The 20,426-nt window shown below is 38.0% G+C and overlaps 1 protein-coding gene across 1 annotated transcript in view; it reads right to left on the bottom strand.

The window, feature by feature from the left end:
* Window positions 1-647: 647 nt before the first annotated feature.
* The window catches only part of LOC149772766 (solute carrier family 2, facilitated glucose transporter member 1-like), a 61,223-nt gene continuing 41,444 nt past the window's right edge, over window positions 648-20,426 (bottom strand). Inside the window, exons 8-12 of the mRNA XM_089947336.1 lie at window positions 15,280-15,378; window positions 13,045-13,257; window positions 5,079-5,154; window positions 2,400-2,527; window positions 648-1,522 (exon numbers count right to left, since the gene is read on the bottom strand). Of these exons, the coding sequence (XP_089803462.1) occupies window positions 1,346-1,522; window positions 2,400-2,527; window positions 5,079-5,154; window positions 13,045-13,257; window positions 15,280-15,378 (693 nt within the window). The 3' untranslated portion in view covers window positions 648-1,345. The remainder of the gene's footprint in view (window positions 1,523-2,399; window positions 2,528-5,078; window positions 5,155-13,044; window positions 13,258-15,279; window positions 15,379-20,426) is intronic.

Here is a 20,426-nt window from a genome sequence, read left to right as displayed (position 1 = left end):
TTATATCAACTTTAAAGAAGTGACCTAAAAACTTAAATGTTTTTAAATATATTAAACAACTATGAAAGTTTCAACTTTAAAATGTAAGGTGTTATAATATTACAACTGTATGACTGTTCTTTTTATGCTATCATGACAAGATATTTCAAAACTATGAGAGACATCATATAACAGATGTTAATAAAACAACAATAATTATGATCAAATTCAATTTTCTTATCTTTTGATTCAGTCAGACAAGATTAACATTACTGAGTTATCATTTTTAACAGCAATATATATATTTGTACACATGTGGAGACTCAACATTTCCAAGAAACAAAGCCAAGATAAATGTATAGTTAATCAGTCATAGGAAAAACAAAAACAATCTTTTCAAAATCTATTTGGCACCAATATATACTTGCTTATAAGTAAAGTCCAACTAAAAATTGCACTAACTTAGCTCTGCCATTACATAATCCGTGCAGTCTGTTAGGAGTAATTAGTATAGCAAACAACACAGACCCTGATCTGCCTGTGCATCATGTGATGGCAGATCAGGGTCTATGATGTTTGCAGTTAAACTTGACTTATAAGTTAGATAAATGCAATAATAATAATAACAATAATAATATTCCATTATTTAAAAGGGAGTAACACAAAAAAAATTGAAGATGCATATTTTCTTAACTGGCTAATCATGGTCTGAAAGCCATCAACATGTTTAGTTTTACTTTCAATAATTCCTATTTTAGTTCTGCTTTCAATATTTACCATTTTACTGGGGCAGTACAAATCCACTGAAATCTTAATGTCATATGATAGTTTTAACTAGATTCTAGCAAGAATGTGACCAAAGGCAACTATTATAATCTACAAATAGCACACTGTGAATACAAAGGCAAACCATATATATGACAAATAACTGTGGCCCTAAAACTGAGCCTTGAGGTACAATGGTAGTAATAGGTAAGAACTCAGATGTTGTGGTCTGACTATAAACTTGCTGATACCCAATACTAAGATAAGATTCAAACCACTGAATTAAAAATGTGATAAGGAAGCAAGAACTGCTGTAACATGAACATTGAGATGGAAAAAAGAATGCTGCATGAATCAATCCAGTCAAATTGGGTTATTAGGAAGTTAAAGCCCTTGAGACAGAACAGTCAAGAATGTTTTCTAAGGTGGACAGAAGTTAGAGCAATATGATTTTTACAGGATGCTTTTCAACAGTCTCCAAAAAAAGCTAAAGATATTTTTAAAATATATGTCTGAGCTCTTTTATGACCAACACTTGATATGTGTGTGTATGTTCTATTTTGTTCTGAACTTTAAAGTGAGCCTAACAATTTAAATAAAGTTATCTATCACTTTTGTCTGCTAAGATTGGATGATATGCCACAGATGTGTTCTTGAATGATGCAGTGATTTCCTCTATAGTCATGCCTTTCGTCTCTGGAACCCTCAGTAATGTGTACAGCCAGAACATGGCCAGCAGCACCACGAATGGGATGAAGGAATACTGGCCTACTGTGCTCTGCATACATAAAAAACACAACAAAAAAAACAATTTAAATGGAGAACTGTTTGCAGTTTTTACTTAATTGTTATAATGGTAATCACTAATATTAACAAGGATTTGTTATAAAGCTGGCATCTGGCAGTTCAAACATTACAAGGATGTGTAATAAAGCTGGCATCTGGCAGTTCAAACATTACATGGATGTGTAATAAAGCTGGCATCTGGCAGTTCAAACATTACAAGGATTTGTTATAAAGCTGGCATCTGGCAGTTCAAACATTACAAGAATAGCCATCAATAGACTTTTGATGAGGTATAGGATATTACTACTGTTAAGTCATTTAATTTCTTAGGTACTGAATTTCACTGGTTCTGCAATAAAAAAAACCAAAAGGAAGATACAAAAAAATAACTCTTGTGTCAGTTTCCAATTAATGAATATTCCTTTAAAAGGGATTATCAGTTTTCACAGTTAAATTAGTCTTTAAATCTGTGGTTCTTAGCCAGCAAGAAGTCCACAAATCTTGGTAAAACACAAATGAAAATTCACTACAAGTCTCTGCCATGAAGAAGTGCCTTCCTTTTGCTTTGATTGAAAACTATTAGCAAAGGCGCAGTCATACTGCAGAAAAAAAGCATAAATTTTGATTGGTTATATGTAGGTGAATGTAACAAAATATATCCCTAGTCTGAATGTGTATATGCAATGCTGTTAACCGCTATCTGATGTACACGTTTGGCAAAGGGAGGTAACTCCTATTAATGTTTTGCAATCAGTGGTCATACAATTTGTCTGCATTTGCAATAACCAAGACAGTTAACCCTTCCACAAATGACAAGTGTTTGCATTATGGCATCTTTGAAATGACATTAACTTTGAATAAATTATTACCTGCAGAATAGGGAAAACCAATCCTACAATGAAGTTGGCAAACCAGTTTACAAGAACTGCAATGCTGACAGCTGCTGACCTGGGACCCTGTGCAAACAACTCTGCCACAAAGAACCAGGGAATCGAACCTATAAATAATGAATGATGTTCAAAATAATTTTACTGTATACTGGTATCTTTTCATCTCAATTGGAAATTCTCTTTCAGAGATGCTACTCAGATTATACTTGGGGGGGGGGGATCACTCAAGTAAGAAGAAAAATTGGGGGGGGGATCACTATTGTTCATTATTTACCCAGTCTCAAATATTTTTCTCTTTTTCTTCCTGTTCCATTCTCTACTAAAGTCAAAGTCCTCACAAGATTCCCCCTTCGAGTTGTACAAGCATATGAACAGTGTGCTGAGAACCCTGTTTCACAGTCTGCTTTCTGAAGGGGTATATGCATATCTAGTTAAGCCAGCTTAAACATGCTGGGAAACTGTTTATTTATGGTTGCTTTGTAGAATTTTCCACAGTTGTAAGGCATTGTCTCATGGATATCTCGACTCCAAAATGCACATGATCTTGGTACACAGCAGGCCATAAGAGCTGGCACCCAACAATTCAAATTCCATTTTCCAGTGTAAAAGTGTTATTTTCCCCACAATTTCTGTAAATATTAAACAACATACACCGATCTTGGTGCTGTGTTGTGACCAATGTAATGTAAAAGTCAAGATATCTCAAACTTTGCAGCACATTTTGGTTTCTTTGCCGATACATCAAACCCAACATATGTTTATTAATTATTGTCTTTCATTTGGCATGAAATTGTTGATCTTGTACTTTCTTAATTCTGCCAATAAATGTGCACATCTGTATTAGCTTGATGTTGAAGACAATCACTAGTTTTTAAGCCCAGCCACTGACCATAATCTCACCCTCCTGAAATGGACCAAAATTTGTGCATCTACAAATGAGGAAAGGGTTTCAATGGCAGAACCCAGAACACAATTTATCTGTTATAAACATTTAGCTGGACTTACAAGCATCTTTTTGTAAAAACCTATATCAGCATACTTTATAATGGACTCAGGTATTTTGATAAAATAAGTATCCTTACTGTTAAATTTTTGCTATGATTCTTATTTATTCAGTTTATCTATACAGTTAAGTAAATTTTATACAGTGCAGAATGTATTTTTTATGCATGATTTTGAACAAATTTGTGGGAGTTATTGCATCACTGCTCTCCAAATGTGCAAATTTGTACAATTTTCCACCATTTGCATAAAAGAGCACCTGGCAGCATGACTGAAGTTACAGAAAGGAATTTACAGCAGTAACAAATAAGAATATTATTCAAATTTTCCCTTTTCTTCAGGGAAATTTTTGGCATAGTTTGAAGCCATTACAATCACTGTAAAATAGAGGCCGGCATGACAAAATTCTTAATACAAGGAAGCCATTAAAATCAATGTACAATAGAGGCCTGCATGACAAAATTCTGAATACTCGGAAGCCATTAAAATCAATGTACAAGAGGCTTAAATGAACAATTTCTTAAACAGCTGAAAGTTCCTGTTTTACTCAACCAAAATTTACACCATATTTGATACACTACATGCTTATGCCTTAACAAGTGCAAACACACCTGATATTCTGGTCAAAACCTACATACAATAGGATCATGTGTCTTTCTTGCCCCTATCATGCCTAATGGACAGACAGCAGCTGATGATATCGCATAATGTGCTGGCCGGATGTATGTTGTTTGTTCCTAACAAACTGCATAGACCCACAACTGCTGGTGCATTATGCAAGAGCAGATCTGGGGCTGTGCAGTTTACTGTTGGATCCAACTTACACATGGCTGCATGCATACACTGCCAACAGAACACACTGAATTTTTCAGAAACCACCAAATGTGCATGCCTTGTGTTTTGCCCACTTATGGGTTGATTCATAAGTTAATTCTGTCTACAAAATAATCCAACTGCAAACAAGCAAGACCCTGATCAGTTTTGACCTAAGGCACTGGCAGCTCATGGTCTTTATTGTTTACTGTACTAATTACTCATTTACAAACTGCACAGACCCAGATCTGCAAGCACATTGTGCAATGGTATATCAGGGTCAAGGCATTTTTGAAGTTGGATTCAGCTTATCTGTGAGTATACACAGTATTTCAAACCTAAAAATAATTTATAGAGACCATAAGAGTTGTTTTTCAAGGATTTTTCTTTAAGTTTTCAAGGCTTTTTCAATGAGTTTTCATGTAGTATATTCTTCTTAATGATAAATAAATTTCCCCCATGTGTTACTTTACCACTGCATAAATTGGTACTGATGCAGAAGAAAAAGCATGAAACTAATTAGATTGCCATTGCAGCAATTGATGCTATTTCATCTGGTAACAACCAAAGTCACTGAGTCACTTGATCCACCCAATTTTACTCAGCTGTAACATTTTATAGTCTCCTAGTCAAATTCAAGGAGTTTCTGCAAAAATCTAAAGAGTTTTTCAAAAAATTCAATTATTTTGCAAAACTATAAAAACTACAAAACAATAAAGCTTTTTAAAGATTCATGGAGCTTTCATGGCAACCCCTAAATTTTAAGGATTTTCAATGTTGCATGAATCAAGCTAAAGAGAGTCATGAATAATAAATAGAAAGGAAAGAATACAATAAATTTACCTGGTCCAGCAGCAAAAAATATGACGTAAACTATGACAGCTATAACACAGATGTACTTGAGCCAGGATATATGATTCTGAAAAGAATATATGACAATTTATGTTATAAATACAAAGAAGAAACAAAACCTTCATTCTGTCAATCTTTTTAATACATGATTGATAAAATAAGAGTCTGTTTTTTTATTAATAGATTAGACTAAATTGTTATTAGCCAAAACTTGATCTGTTCAAAGCAGCTACCATTTCTTGGTCCACATCAGTTATCCTAATTTATTACTGTATGCTTTTGCTTGTATATATCAATTATCTAACTTAAGTGAAAACTGATGTTTCTTTCATTCTCAACAACTAAAATATGACTGAAAATCATTAATGGGGCTATTTATCAGGTCTATTTTCATCACATTCATCAATGTATCTAGTCATGTCTGTCAGTTTACCTTTCTTTGTACTGTTCTCTCTATCTACATATCAATTACCTGTGTATAAAGACTCTGTCTTTAAAGATTACTCTCAGACTGGCCCAAGACTGTCTGGAAAGAATACTTTCAGACTGGTTCTTGACTGTCCATAAAGATTACTTACTGACTGGTCCCATGACTATCTATAATGCATTGAAAGACAACCCCTTCTGCCAAAAAATGATGGTCTCTCATAACAGATCATAACACTATATAATCCATAAATCTGTGCATTTAGACTAAGGTCTCCCAAGACAGGTGGTCTCACATAACAGTGGTCTTTCAAGACAGGTTTTTCTATATATATATATATATATATATATATATATATATATATATATATATATATATATATATATATATATACACACACACACACACACACACACACACACACACACACACACACACACACACACACACATCGTGGGACAAAATAAAAAGTATACATATTTTTACCTAGTTGGCAATATTATTTTCATCGATTACATTCAGATGCATACAGGGTAATAATCACCGTTAGTGATAAATTCAAAATGTTTCGCTGCAGCAAACAGATTGTCCAGTCAGGATATTTCAAGGGTTATGATGGTGTACCATATATACTAGCTCACAAGTCATGTCCAACTGCAAACTGCATCATGTGCGGGTGGACCTGAGCCTCTGCAGTCTGCATGGAGTAATCAGTAAAGCAAATAACACAGACCCTGTTCTGCTGGCACACTATGGAATTGCAGATCAGGCTCTATGTTGTCTGAAGTTGGACTTCATTTACATGCATGTAAATGCTGCAGTAAGTAATAACAGTAATAACAGTGGTGACTGTAGTACAGTGGAACCCTGCTATAACGTGCCCCAATTTAATGCGAATTCGGATATAACGCGGTCATGGTGTGGCTCCCGAAATTTCGTATATTCGCACATGAAAGAAAAAAAATTTCTTCAAAGTACATGAAATAGTGTATAAATAAAATAGTATCATTATGGAGAGGAGATCGCGTATGGATTCCAATTTAATATGATTGTAGCGTGGTTCCTGAAATAGGGTGTAAAACATTTATTAACATTTTGGGGGAAGAGTTTGCATATAAATTTTAATATAATACGATCATGGCATAACTTCTGAAATTTAACAATATCACCAGGTTCTTAAAGTGTTATGCCAAAAATAAACATTATCGGAAATGTTACTTATTACTGATCCAGTAAAGAAATGTTTGCTGGGCTTGGTGGTGTTATTAGACACAATCAGTTGACCAGTAAATAATGTCCACTTTATTAGCTGGAAATTGAAAGGGTATAAAATTGTACATGCGTTCAGCTTTAAAAAAAAATATATAAAAGTAACTTGTGACGTTTGCAGGCCTACTGCACTTAGTTCTCGGGTTTTACATGTGCATGGGGTTGGCTTATGAACTCATTATTAATTTCCTATTTTTTATAAAAATATTTTACCGTGATGGAAAAGCAAGTTCACAAACGCAATTTGTTCTCTGCACTTTGCACAAAAAAAATTGATTATCATTTTGGGGAAGAGATCGTGTATGAAATTGAATACAATACGATATATAATATGATTGTGGCATGGTTCCTGAAATTCTAAATACACGTATGTGTATTTTTCTCGTACCCGGAAAAATACTTTTTTTAAAGTAAGAGAAATAGTGTGTAAAACGTTTACTATCATTTTGTGGAAGAATTCGCTTATGAATTTGAATATAATACAATCGTGGCTTGGCTTCTGAAATGTAACAATTTCACCAGGTTTTTGAAGTCTTATGCCAAAATAAACATTATCGGAAATGTTACTTATTACTGGTCCATGAGTAAAGCCAGTAAGTCGTCTTTGTGATTGTCTTCAATTAATTCTGTATAGAATCATTGCTCAAACAATAGCCAACATGTGTTTCTTCTTTAACTGCTTATACAACCAATCAGCAGATAAAGCGGTGGTTGATAAAAGATTCTCTCAATTTCATAAACATCAATAAACAAATGCAACCAACATGTTTTCTGGGCTTGGCGGTGTTATTAGATGCAATTAGTTGACCAGTAAATAATTTCCACTTTATTAGCTTGAAATTGAAAGGGTATGAAATTGTACATGTGTTCAGCTTTACATTTTTCTTTAAAAAGTGACTCATGACCAATGCAGGCCTACTACACTTAGTTCTTGGGTTTTACATGGGTATGGTGTTTGTTTATGAACTCGTTATTAATTTCCAATTTTTTATAAAAATATTTTATCGTTATGGAACGCAAACCGGTCTCTGCACTTTGCGCTATGATTAGTAGTTTTCATACGTTTCTTTCGATAGTCACAAAATCTGAAGTAAAAGTTACATGTACGCTGAAAGCATGTGTTGATTTGTAATTATTCTGTTGTAGTCGTTCAAACGAATAGGCGTACAAGTGTTAATTATTGGAAATTTGCAACGAATAAATGTACACGGATACGCATATGAGAAAATTTTGGCAGTATGAAATTTGTACAGACACCGTTCATATATCCTGTAACGTAATGAACCGTACACGTGCTTCGTCTTTCTTAACCTAATTTTGCTGTTAATTTTTTCCATTGAATTCAGACACTTAATGATGTGTGACAAAATTATTGAATAGTTTAAATATGTATGCAATTTCTGCAATGGAATTACATACTTTACGGATTAATTTCAAGCCCCGATGGTACGATATCAGACGGCAAGTAAACGGTGTTGATACTATGTTTATGCAATATATTAGACGTTGAATTCAGATACAATGATTAGGGGGGAAAATATTGAATATTATAAATCTGTATGCAATTTTTCAGTAGAATTACATGCATTATAGATGAATGGAATGCCACGACGGCACAAAAGTAAACGGTGTTGATACCCTATTCATCATATACCGTAGACATGAATACATGTATATGTGCCAATGAGTTGTTCTCTCAAAAAAGTAAAATACTGCAAAACCCAGCATTAACGTGACCCTGATATTAACGCGATCCAATTTTGTGGACCCCAATTATCGCATTATAGCGGGGTTCCACTGTAACTGGTAACAAGATCTTTGGCAGGAGTAACTTATTACATTGTCAGCCATATCAGGATCAGTAGAACTGGTAACAGCTATTACTGCTGTTGTTATTATGGTACCGAATATACTGAGTCACAATAAAATAATTACTTTTATTCCAGTCCCAAAAGGTATGGGGAAACATTTTTCACCTAGGTCATATGTCCCAAGACTTAGGAAATGAAAGAAATTTGTGTTGAATTTATGCCCCCACTACTGCACGCTACAATAAAATAGATAAACAAAATGCTTATTTGATAAAAAAATGAAAGAAGATAACGTCGTATTGTTATCATCTACAGCCGTGTTTTTCATCATGAGCATTAAGAAATAAAATATATCCACGAACTCTGCATGTGTAGTGTGAACATAGAGAAACAAATTGTGTTTGGTTGTACTCAAAGGTCTGAATGACATCTGACTGAAAACTGGATCCAACAAAATCGCAAATGAGAGGAAACTATTCAAATGATTGCTTGAAAGCATCTGTCATTCCTGTATGACATGGTATTAGGTGGAAAACTGTCACAGAATTAGGCAAAGAAATAACTTGGTTTTGCCTTAGAACTATTTGACTATTTCTCATTGTACATGCGTACAATGTTATCTAGGGTGAATACATGTTTTTCCAGGTAAGCGACTGTATTAACATGTACCTAACCAGAAATTACTTGTGACGAAGGAACATTAATAACATGATATGCATGGGTATTTTACCCTGACTTTTTCTCACTCTCCTATGGATTTAAGTAAGATCGATTTCTAAACGACACTGGTCATTTTGGATCACGTCAAGGAGTGTATGCTCTCCATTGTTCTCAAGCCATAGGGGTAAGTGTTAAATTTACATTTTCATTTGATATGCGAAGCTTATTCAGTTTGTAATGTCTTATCGCAAAATAATTCATTTATTACAACACAGATTTGAACTTTGAATTACAAGTCACTATTAGAGGTTAGAGTATTATCATATATCTAGAGATTGTACAGAAACTATTATTATGACCAATTTGGTTTTATTGTAGGTGATTGTGTCTGTCGCTGTGATTGTGACTGTCACTGTAATTATGACTGTGAATATGACTAGAGCTGTCTGAAGCTGTCAGAACTATCTAAAGTTGTTTAGAGTTATCTGGAGTTTCCAGAGTATTTAAGACTGCGTGCTGTTGATACGTATGTATGCATGTCTATGCCACAGACGTAGATGTAGCAAACTAAAAAGGGTGCTGTATGCTGTCTGTACATGTGTATACGTATGACTGTACATGTGGTGGATCCATAAAGGGTGCAAGCAGCCGATAAGAGTGTGGGCCAACCCAAGGAATCGTGCGACTGTACAAGGGGTCTAGAAGCATACATTTGGTTCAATTGTTGTTCCAATTGCATTTTTATGTTCATAAGATTATTTTGATTCTTAGTTGTGTTCATAAGATTATTTTGAATCTTAGTTGTGTTCATAAGATTATTTTGCTTCTAGGTTGTGTTCATAAGATTATTTTGAATCTTAATAGAGTTCATATTCGAGATTATGTCAATCTCTCTTGTAGTGTAAAATACTGTTTGAAGCGTATCTGCAGTCCATGGGGTTTCTTGGATCTGTACTTAAGATTGATTTACTATTTATGGTTTATTTTCAATGTGTGAATGTTGTGTAGAGTGATTTGAGTCAGTCGTATGTTGACAGCGTGAGAGAATCATTGTATTTTTACATCATATATTTTTCTTTATTAATTCATTAATTAAATTTCCATCCTTCTCACATTGTGTTTGCCTTATTCATTTAGTCCAAAAACCCACTTGGTTGCTATTCTGCGACTATGGTGTCAGAAGTGGAAAGAGAAAAAGATACGCATGATACTTCCCAATACCCCACACTACGGCCAAACATTCTTGCTCAATAATGGAATAGTTTTTCTCCTCGACTAAGCTACGGATAACTTATTGTTATCTTGCTCTTGCAGTAAAACTGCTCCCAACCCAGTTTCAGAGGCATCTGTTCTTAAAATAAAGGGCTTGCTAACATCTGGCAATTTTAATATAAGTGCACTGATTAGTTTCTCTTTCAGCACGCAAATAGCTCTATCTTGTGGCAGTCCCCACTCAACTTTATTGGGTTGCCCCTTCTTTGTCAGATCAGATAGTGGGCTAGCAATGGCTGCAAAGTTTGGTATAAACTTTCTATAAAACCCTACTAGACCTAGAAATGAACGAACTTGCGTTTTGTTACCCATCTTAGGTGCGTTCCTAATCACTTAGGTGCATTCCTAATCGCTTCCACTTGCTTGGGGTGAGGTTTCAACTGACCCGAACCACTGACCCTATGACCAAAACAATCTAAATCTGTATAGCCAATACTGCATTTAGTAGGTCTCACTGTGAGGTTCACTATGCGAAGTCTATCGAAGAGTTCCCCCAAAAAGGACATGTGCTCACTCCAAGTATTCGTGTACACAAATATGTCATCTACAAAGCTATCAATGCTTGCTAAACCTCTTAGCAACTTGTGCATCAAACGACAACAGGTGGCACTGGAACCTACTAACCCGAATGGCATTACCTTGAATTGATATAATCCTTTGTGGGTCACAAATGCCGTCAATGTACGGGACTCTTGAACAATGGGAACCTGCCAATATCCCTTGGACAGACCTAATCTGGAAATCCATCGGTTGCCTGACAACTTCACAAATAGACCCTCCATATCTGGCATTGGTTCTGCATCGAACACCATGATTTTATTTAACTGTCGAAAGTTCATACAGAATCGGTTCGTCCCATCTTTTTTTCTGACTAGGACTACGGGAGAAGAATATGGCAAGTTGGAGGGTTCCATCACCCCCAGATCTAACATTTTACTCACCTCTTCGTCCACAGCTTCTCGTGCGTTGTATGGTACCGGATAACCTTTGATTCTAATGGGGTCAGATGTATTCAGTTTAATGTTGAGATCTACCAAGGTTGTACAACCTGGTCTGTAGTTGAATACATCCGAGTATTTAACCAAAAGCACATTAATTTGTTGACGCTGGTCTTTGGTCAACTCTGCACTCACATCGACTTGATCTACCCCTTCCCTTGCAACACCCAAGGGACACTCAAGGGAAACCTTGTGTTCTGATTCTCCCATGTCGTTGTCGATGACTGCCGTACAAACGACATTCAAGACCCATTTTTCTACATTGTCGCTCTGTCTCTTGATGTACAACTTAAGCATGTTAGCATGGAATATCTTTAAATTACCGTCTATGTCAATTTTATAGTCCATGTCATTCTTGACCTCTTTAACTTCGTAGGGACCTTTCCACTGGACTAGTAACTTATTTGTGCTAGTAGGAAGAAGCAATAGAACCTGATCTCCTACAAGAAATTTCCTATTTTGTGCTCTGCAGTTATAGTACTTGGCATATCTGCGTCCCGATTTCATTAATTAATTAATTCTAGTGTAACTTGATCTCATTGAACGATGGACTATCAATAAGATGGGGATTAAAAGTGTGAGAATCAGCATGACTGGTGCAGGTTTTTTTTCTTTCTGACTTTAGTCCTTGCAGTTTTTACTTCAGGAGATGTGTTGCCTCCAATGGTCGTTTTTCACAGCATGAGAAATTTAAAAAAATATTCATGCAACAAAAGAATGGATTGTACATGTGAAGGAGAATGGTTGGGTTTATGAGATGAGTGGATTAAAGAGGTTTACTTCAAATACACAGTTTTGTATTTATTTAAATAAAATTTCAGTTGGAGTGTATTTTCCGACATGTCATTTACGAATGATTTAAAAGGTGTCCCACAACTTATGACTCAAACAAAACAATGTGCCCCAGAGTGAAAAAAAAAATCACTTTAAGAATTAATTTATGCTGTCCCAACATATATAGTGTCCCAACATATACAGTAAATATGGTAGTTTTGTTTTTGGTAGTGATATTGTCAAGGGTGGGGCTGAGACTAATGACAGCAGCTTTCTTGGTAACAGCAGAGTGCTGGCTGCCTTTCATGACACTGTATGTGCCCTAAAGCCTCTTCTGAGGGTACCATCTCTTTGAGATACAGCATTGTTATGCACTTCACTCATACAGTCAAGATAATATTGCAGAACAACTGAAATACAGATGTGATGCCCTGCTGATACCCAAAATACACATGTAGAATACTACAATATGCAAAACACACATGTAGAATATTACAATATGCAATCAAAAACCAAAACAACCCCACCTCTGGAGATTTAAAACAGGGCATCTCCAAAGATGGACTGGGTGCATCCCAAATAGAGCAGGGTATCATGATGAAAGGAAATATTGTAGTACCTTCCTAAAAGTAAGAATGGTAGTAACAGAAGTAGAAGCAGTAGTGTTGTTTAGTTGGTGATGTGTTAGTATAAGTCAGTAGACACACTAGCAATAATCGCAGCAGAGGTAGCAGTGATTACATTACCTGGAAGATCAACCCAATAACTAGGATATAGCCAGCAATAAACATTCCACCCAGTCCAATCAGATGTAGAGATCTTCGTCCTGCTCTGTCCATAATTAGGGCAGAGACAAACGTCATGAGCACATTCACACCCCCCGTTATCACCGTAGCATCCTTGGCAAGAATCCCTGATAAACCAGCACTCTCAAATATACTGGTAGAATAATATATCACCTAGATTGAAAAAAAGTGAAGATATTTATACAAACTAATTTAAGAATCTCAACAAATGTAGGTTTCAAAAACACACGTCTTGTATGCAATTGACAATAAGCAAAATCTTAGAAAGGCCATAAGTCTATTAACATTTTTGTCATTAGTTTTTAAGAAATGAAATCAACAAATAATTCCAACTTTATTCAATAATTATTTTTCTCACCACAGCATTAAAATGCTGGGACTGGTATAGAGTATATCTGTAGCAAAAAAACCCATAACTTTCTCGTGATATTCCAATTATTATTATTATATTGTGAAGAAAAATTGAGAAATGGAAGAATTTGTTTATTCTTGGATACAATGGTTAGAACCAGTCAAGATCATTGTGCAATGAATTCAAGAGAACTTTATCTTGGATCTAATCTTTTCAAAATATGGTGCATATATAACAATTTTACATATCTATATTATTTATATTTTTACATGTTTAAATTATTTAAATTTTTACATATCCATATTATTCAAATTTTGACATATCTATATTAAAATTTTGACATATCTGTAATATTCAAATTTTGACATATCTATATTCAATTTTTTACATATATATATTATTAAAATTTTGAAATATCTGTATTATTCAAATTTTTACATATCTATATTATTCTAATTTTTACATGTCTATATTATTCAAACATTGCAGAATAAATAGTGCTAATATTATTGTCTTGTGACCTAAATATTTTAATCACTTTGCATAAGTTGCCTCTAGCAATTATACTGTTTTATAGTTGTCATGTTGTATTTTAATGAAACAGTATAGGTTGACTTCAGTTTTGGCATTGGTTGGAAACAAGTTTGTTCAAGCTGATGCAAAAGTGCAAATACTTAATTTTAGTTATTTTTTTTCTCATTCAATTATTAAATGAAAATAAAAACAACTATGAACCTGTGCAGCTTAACTGTGCATTATACACCTACCAGAATTATAAACAGCATTACTATACCTTTTCAGTTAAAACCCCATTTCATTCAGTAAATCCATAATCTTTTGAATCCAAAATCAATATGTGCCTTTATTGCTCTAAAATGCAAGACATCCACAAAATATGGACAAGGTAAAAAGAATACAACTCAAGTTATTTTGCAAAAACCATTTTTCTTCTTTCAGTCCTTGACCTTTGACCTATTGACACCCTACACAGACACATCAAAGGTACCTTTATTGTCTCAGATGCAGTCTATTCACATCACATGATCATAGTTTGTGGTCTGGAACTTGAATAATTTTGTGGAAAACTTTTTACTTCATGGAGTCCCTCTGATGTTAACCTTTGGCCTGTTAATCCCCAATTTAACTGGCATCTTACTTGTCACAAATGCAGACCATTAATAATGTTTAGTTAAGGTATTACATATAAAATTGTTTTTCCCTGTTTGCCGTTTCTTGCAACCTTCATCGATAACCATTTTGACCCCAACATGAATAGGTGATTCCTTATCTCAAATGCAAGTCATCCACAAACTTTTTGTTCAAAGAAAGTAAATAATAATTATATATCACATGGAAACCATTTTTCTTCTTAGTGACTGTGACCTTGACTTCTTCCAAGAAACCAAAATCAATTGGTGTATTTCTTTTTTTCATATGCAAGCCATTTATAATGCTTGGTTAAAGTATCTGGTATACAAATCAACCTAACAGAAACAGCTTTCCTTCTCCCAGTCCATGTTGCCTGGACTTTTGACCTTTTTGCAAGCTACCTACAAAGTTTTTTAACAGCAGATGATGGAAGGCTCCAATCATTCGGTAATTGCAGATAATGGAAGACTCCAAATATTTGGTAATAGCAGATGGTCAAAGAATCAAATATTTGGTAATAACAGATGATTGAAGACTCACATTATTGTGGAAGAAACAAAAATGGGAACCGATGTACAGACAATATCACAGCATGATTTGTTCTGCCCAAATGGGTGTGAGTGGGTTATATAAAAACAGTGATGCTTAAATAGTCCCCATTATACAATACTTACAGCATTAATTCCAGAAAACTGTTGAGAAAGCTGCATCACGATACTGATGATCAGAGGGGTCCTTAGTAATGGACTCTTTAGTAAATCTCCAAAGGTAAACTGCAAAATGAAATTAGTACATACTACAGATAGGTATATAGTAATGGTTAATTAGTACATACTACAGATAGGTACATAGCAATGGTTAATTAGTACATACTACAAATAGGCATATAGTAATGGTTAATTAGTACATACATACTACAGATAGGTACATAGTAATGGTTAATTAGTACATACTACATATAGGTATATAGTAATGGTTAATTAGTACATACTACAGATAGGTGCATAGTAATGGTTAAATAGTACATACTACAAATAGGCATATAGTAATGGTTAATTAGTACATACATACTACATATAGGTATATAGTAATGGTTAATTAGTACATACTACAGATAGGTATATAGTAATGGTTAATTAGTACATACTACAGATAGGTACATAGCAATGGTTAATTAGTACATACTACAAATAGGCATATAGTAATGGTTAATTAGTACATACATACTACAGATAGGTACATAGTAATGGTTAATTAGTACATACTACAGATAGGTATATAGTAATGGTTAATTAGTACATACTACAGATAGGTATATAGTAATGGTTAATTAGTACATACTACAGATAGGTACATAGCAATGGTTAATTAGTACATACTACAAATAGGTGTGGTCTAAGGTTGACATTGCCCAGGGTGGGAGTGGGAGACAAGCGCCCCAATCCTCCAAAATGCCCCATACGGCCTGCGTCTCTTACTACCTCTGTCAACTAAAATCCAGCTCCTGGCCTTCGCGAGTGGCTTAGATTTGAAGCCCGGCAGACCATGTTTTCTACTAACAGGAGAAGGGGTGAAGGCGGCCCACTGGCGCCTTAAAACCAGTTGCTTCGGGTAGATGGGACTCGTAAACCTTGGATGGTAGCTCATCTAGGAGAAGGAAAACTCCGATTCCAAACCTCTGCTGCCTTGTGGCTATACCCACTCATGGGAAAGGCTAAGGGAGTAAACCCCGACAGTAAATCCGGAGATGGAGTCCCTAAGGCGGTATGACATTGACTTCAACGTCATTCCGGCAACTCCTGTGACGCCGTTGGTGCCAAGATGTATCGGCATTCGTCGTTCCCTTGGGCACACCAGCTGCGTGGAGAGGGGGGATCTGCTGCATGGGCAACAGCTGATTCTCCATACCACCCTGCCCAGGCTTCATAGCTCCACTGGAGAGGACACTCCAGCGTCGTCGTACGGTGTCGGCACAACACGAGAAGTAGCAGTTTACCGGTTCTAAGTCAAAGCTCGATTGGCGTAGAGCTTGGCGCCAGGGGTTACTTCTGACGGTGGGAGAGATCATCAGGTCTCACTGGACAGCTACCGCCCGCCTCAAGCTGGGCAGCCCCCAGTCAGTAAGGTGCTGCCCGCCATGGCCTGCCTGCTTCACTGGGTGCGTGGAGCTTAGAGAACCATCTCGACAAGTGGGCCACAAAACTCTGCACCAGGAAAGACTAAAAGAAGAAATAAAAAGACTCCAACTCTTCGTTTTGCAACCTGGAACATCAGGACCATGTGTCCTGGATTGACCACTGACCTACGGCAGATCGACGATGCACGGAAGACTGCCGTCATTGACAGAGAACTCTCCCGACTGAACATCGACATTGCCTGCCTCCAGGAGACCCGACTGGCTGACAGCGGCACCATCAGGGAAGCCAATTACACATTCTTTTGGCAGGGGAAGCCCTTGGATGAACCTAGGCAGCATGGTGTAGGCTTTGCCGTCAAGAACACGCTAATCGCCTTCATTGAACCTCCATCATCAGGTACTGAGAGAATCCTTGCCCTCCGGCTGTCAACATCCTTAGGCCCGGTCAACATCTTCAGTGTGTACACCCCAACCCTCTACTCCACCTACGAGGAGAAAGACAAGTTTTATGAGGCTCTGGATCAGGCAATATCCAGTATCCCCAACAATGAAAGCCTTTACTTACTAGGAGACTTCAATGCTAGAGTGGGAGCTGACCATGAGGCCTGGTCCACCTGTCTCGGCTTTTACGGAAGGGGCAAGATCAACGAGAATGGTCAGCGACTGCTGGAGATGTGCTGCTCTCACAGCCTATGTGTGACAAACACTTTCTTCAAATGCAAGGAGATCCACCAGGTGTCGTGGAGACACCCACGTTCACGCCACTGGCACCAGCTAGACCTCGTCATCACCAGGCGTGCAGAACTGGCCAGTGTCCTCCTTACCCACATCTACCACAGTGCCGATTGTGACACGGACCATTCCCTCGTGGCCAGCAAGGTGCAAATATTACCCAAGAAGCTGCACCACGCCAAGAAGAAGGGTCACCCATGTATCAACACCTACTGTGCAAGCAACCCCGAGAAAACACAGCAGTTCATCAGCAAACTGAAGGAAGCCCTCACCAAAGTGACACCTGATGACACCATTGATTCCAAGTGGTCCCATATCCGTGACTCTGTGTACAATTCAGCCATCACAGCTTACGGGAAGAGGGAGCGAAAGAATGTCGACTGGTATGAGGCAAACTGGGAGGAGATGGAGCCCGTGACTGAGGCAAAGAGGAAAGCCCTTCTGGCATACAAGGCTGCACCTAGCCCCAGAACACTACAAGCCCTCAGGATTGCAAGGAATAACGCCCAGAAGACCGCCCGCCGCTGTGCCAACACCTACTGGCTGAACCTTTGCAACAGTATACAGACAGCTGCTGACACCGGGGATACAAGAGGAATATATGAGGGTTTCAAAAAAGCGACAGGCCCCCCCAGCTACAAGACCGCCCCCCTCAAGTCCAAGACGGGCGAAGTCATCACAGACCAGGGGAAACAACTGCAGCGATGGGTTGAGCACTATCTTGAGCTATATGCAACCCAAAACAATGTCACTGGAACTGCCCTGGACGCCATTCCAGACCTGCCTGTCATGGAGGAGCTAGACACACAGCCCACCCTGGAAGAGCTAGGAAAAGCCATCGATTGCCTTGCCTGTGGGAAGGCTCCTGGAAGCGACGGCATTCTGCCTGAAGTCCTCAAGAGCGGAAAACCAGCACTGCTCCAGCCCCTACACACTCTCCTCTGCCTTTGCTGGGAACAGGGATACATCCCACAGGACATGCGTGATGCCAACATCGTCACTTTGTACAAAAACAAAGGAGACCGTAGCGACTGCAACAACTATCGGGGCATCTCCCTCCTCAGCATCGTCGGAAAGGCCTTCGCCCGTGTTGCCTTGGCACGCTTGCAGATCCTAGCCTCCTGCGTCTACCCAGAATCCCAGTGTGGATTTCGAGCCGGCAGGTCAACTGTAGACATGATCTTCTCACTACGTCAGCTGCAGGAGAAGTGTCGCGAGCAGCGGATGCCCCTCTACATTGCCTTCATAGACCTGACAAAGGCGTTTGACATGGTTAGTCGGAGTGGACTCTTCAGACTCCTGCAGAAGATCGGCTGCCCCCCACGTCTGCTTGCTGTCTTTATGTCGTTCCACGAGAACATGCACAGCACAGTGTGCTTCAATGGCGCAACATCTGAAGCATTCCCAGTCGTTAGCGGAGTCAAACAAGGCTGTGTCCTTGCACCGACGCTCTTTGCCATCTTCTTCTCCATGCTTCTCCAGTACGCATTCAAGGACTGCAGCGAGGGAGTGTACATCCATACCAGGGCTGACGGCAAGCTGTTCAACATCGCCCGTCTCCGTGCTAAGACTAAAGTCACAGAGGTACTCATCCGTGAATTGCTCTTTGCCGACGATGCAGCCTTGACATCACACACGGAAGATGGACTTCAGCAGCTGGTATGCTGCCTCTCCCATGCATGTAAGGAATTTGGACTGACCATCAGTTTGAAGAAAACAAATGTCATGGCACAGGACACAGACTCCCCTCCCTCTGTCTCCATCGATGGGTACAATTTGGAAGTTGTCGAGAACTTCACATACCTCGGGTCTAACATCTCCAGCTCACTCTCCATTGATTCTGAGGTGGGCGGCAGGATTGCCAAGGCAGCAGCAGTGATGGCCAGACTTAACCAGAGGGTCTGGAACAACCCCAACCTCACAGAGAAGACCAAACTGCGTGTCTACCAAGCGTGCGTGCTCAGCTCACTTCTCTACAGCAGCGAAACATGGACCACCTATGCAAGACACGAGAGGAAACTCAACAGCTTCCACCTGAGATGTCTGCGGCGCATTCTGCACATCCAGTGGCAGGACAAAGTACCCAACACAGAGGTTCTAGAACGCGCCAACATAAACAGCATGTTCTCCATACTCAGCGAGAGGCGCCTTCGCTGGCTCGGCCATGTCAAGAGAATGGACCCAGGTCGCATTCCCAAGGACCTGTTATATGGGGAGTTAGCAGAAGGTGCACGACCAACTGGACGACCACATCTGCGCTACAAAGATGGTTGCAAGAAGGATATGAAGACAGCAAACATCAACGTCAACGACTGGGAGAGCTGTGCAAACAACCGTTCCAGCTGGCGTCTAGCTGTCAGGCAGGGAGTTCAAAACGCAGAGGAAAAGAGAAGAATAAAGCAAGCTGAAAAGAGAGCTAAAAAGAAGGATAAGCAAAAATGTACTTTGGAGCTATGCCATCGTCTCTCGTAGATGGACGGATGCCAAGATAAGATAACTACAAATAGGCATATAGTAATGGTTAATTAGTACATACTACAGATAGGTTTATAGTAATGGTCAATCAAGCAGATTATCTTAAGACAGCTCTTAATAGTGTTATTGCTGATTCTAAACAAAACAAGATTCTTGTTTTCAAAAATTATGGTTGAGAAACAGCAATGTGGAAATAGAGTTGTTCTATTAGCAAAACACTGATGCTGTGAGTTCACTGCAAGTAATAGTGAAATTTCTGCTCATCTTTATAAACCAACCCTTGAGTGCCAATTCGGGAATTTTGAACTTTAGAACTTGTTTCTACATAACTCTGAAACAAGATGGCCGGATTAGCTTAACCGGCTTGAAGCAGCTGTTCCGTTTTTTAGTGCCGTTTTCATGATATTTGTGCTTGTTGCCTGTTTTCATCTTTGTTATTGTGTTCATTATGTATTGGCTGTTAAATTCGTATGTGTT

This window comes from Sinohyriopsis cumingii, unplaced genomic scaffold (genome assembly GCF_028554795.1).
Source record: "Sinohyriopsis cumingii isolate HCF-2022 unplaced genomic scaffold, ASM2855479v2 utg001176l, whole genome shotgun sequence".
NCBI lineage: Eukaryota > Metazoa > Mollusca > Bivalvia > Unionida > Unionidae > Sinohyriopsis > Sinohyriopsis cumingii.
Note: the sequence above shows the minus strand (reverse complement) of the source record. Positions and strands in the feature narration are given on the sequence as shown.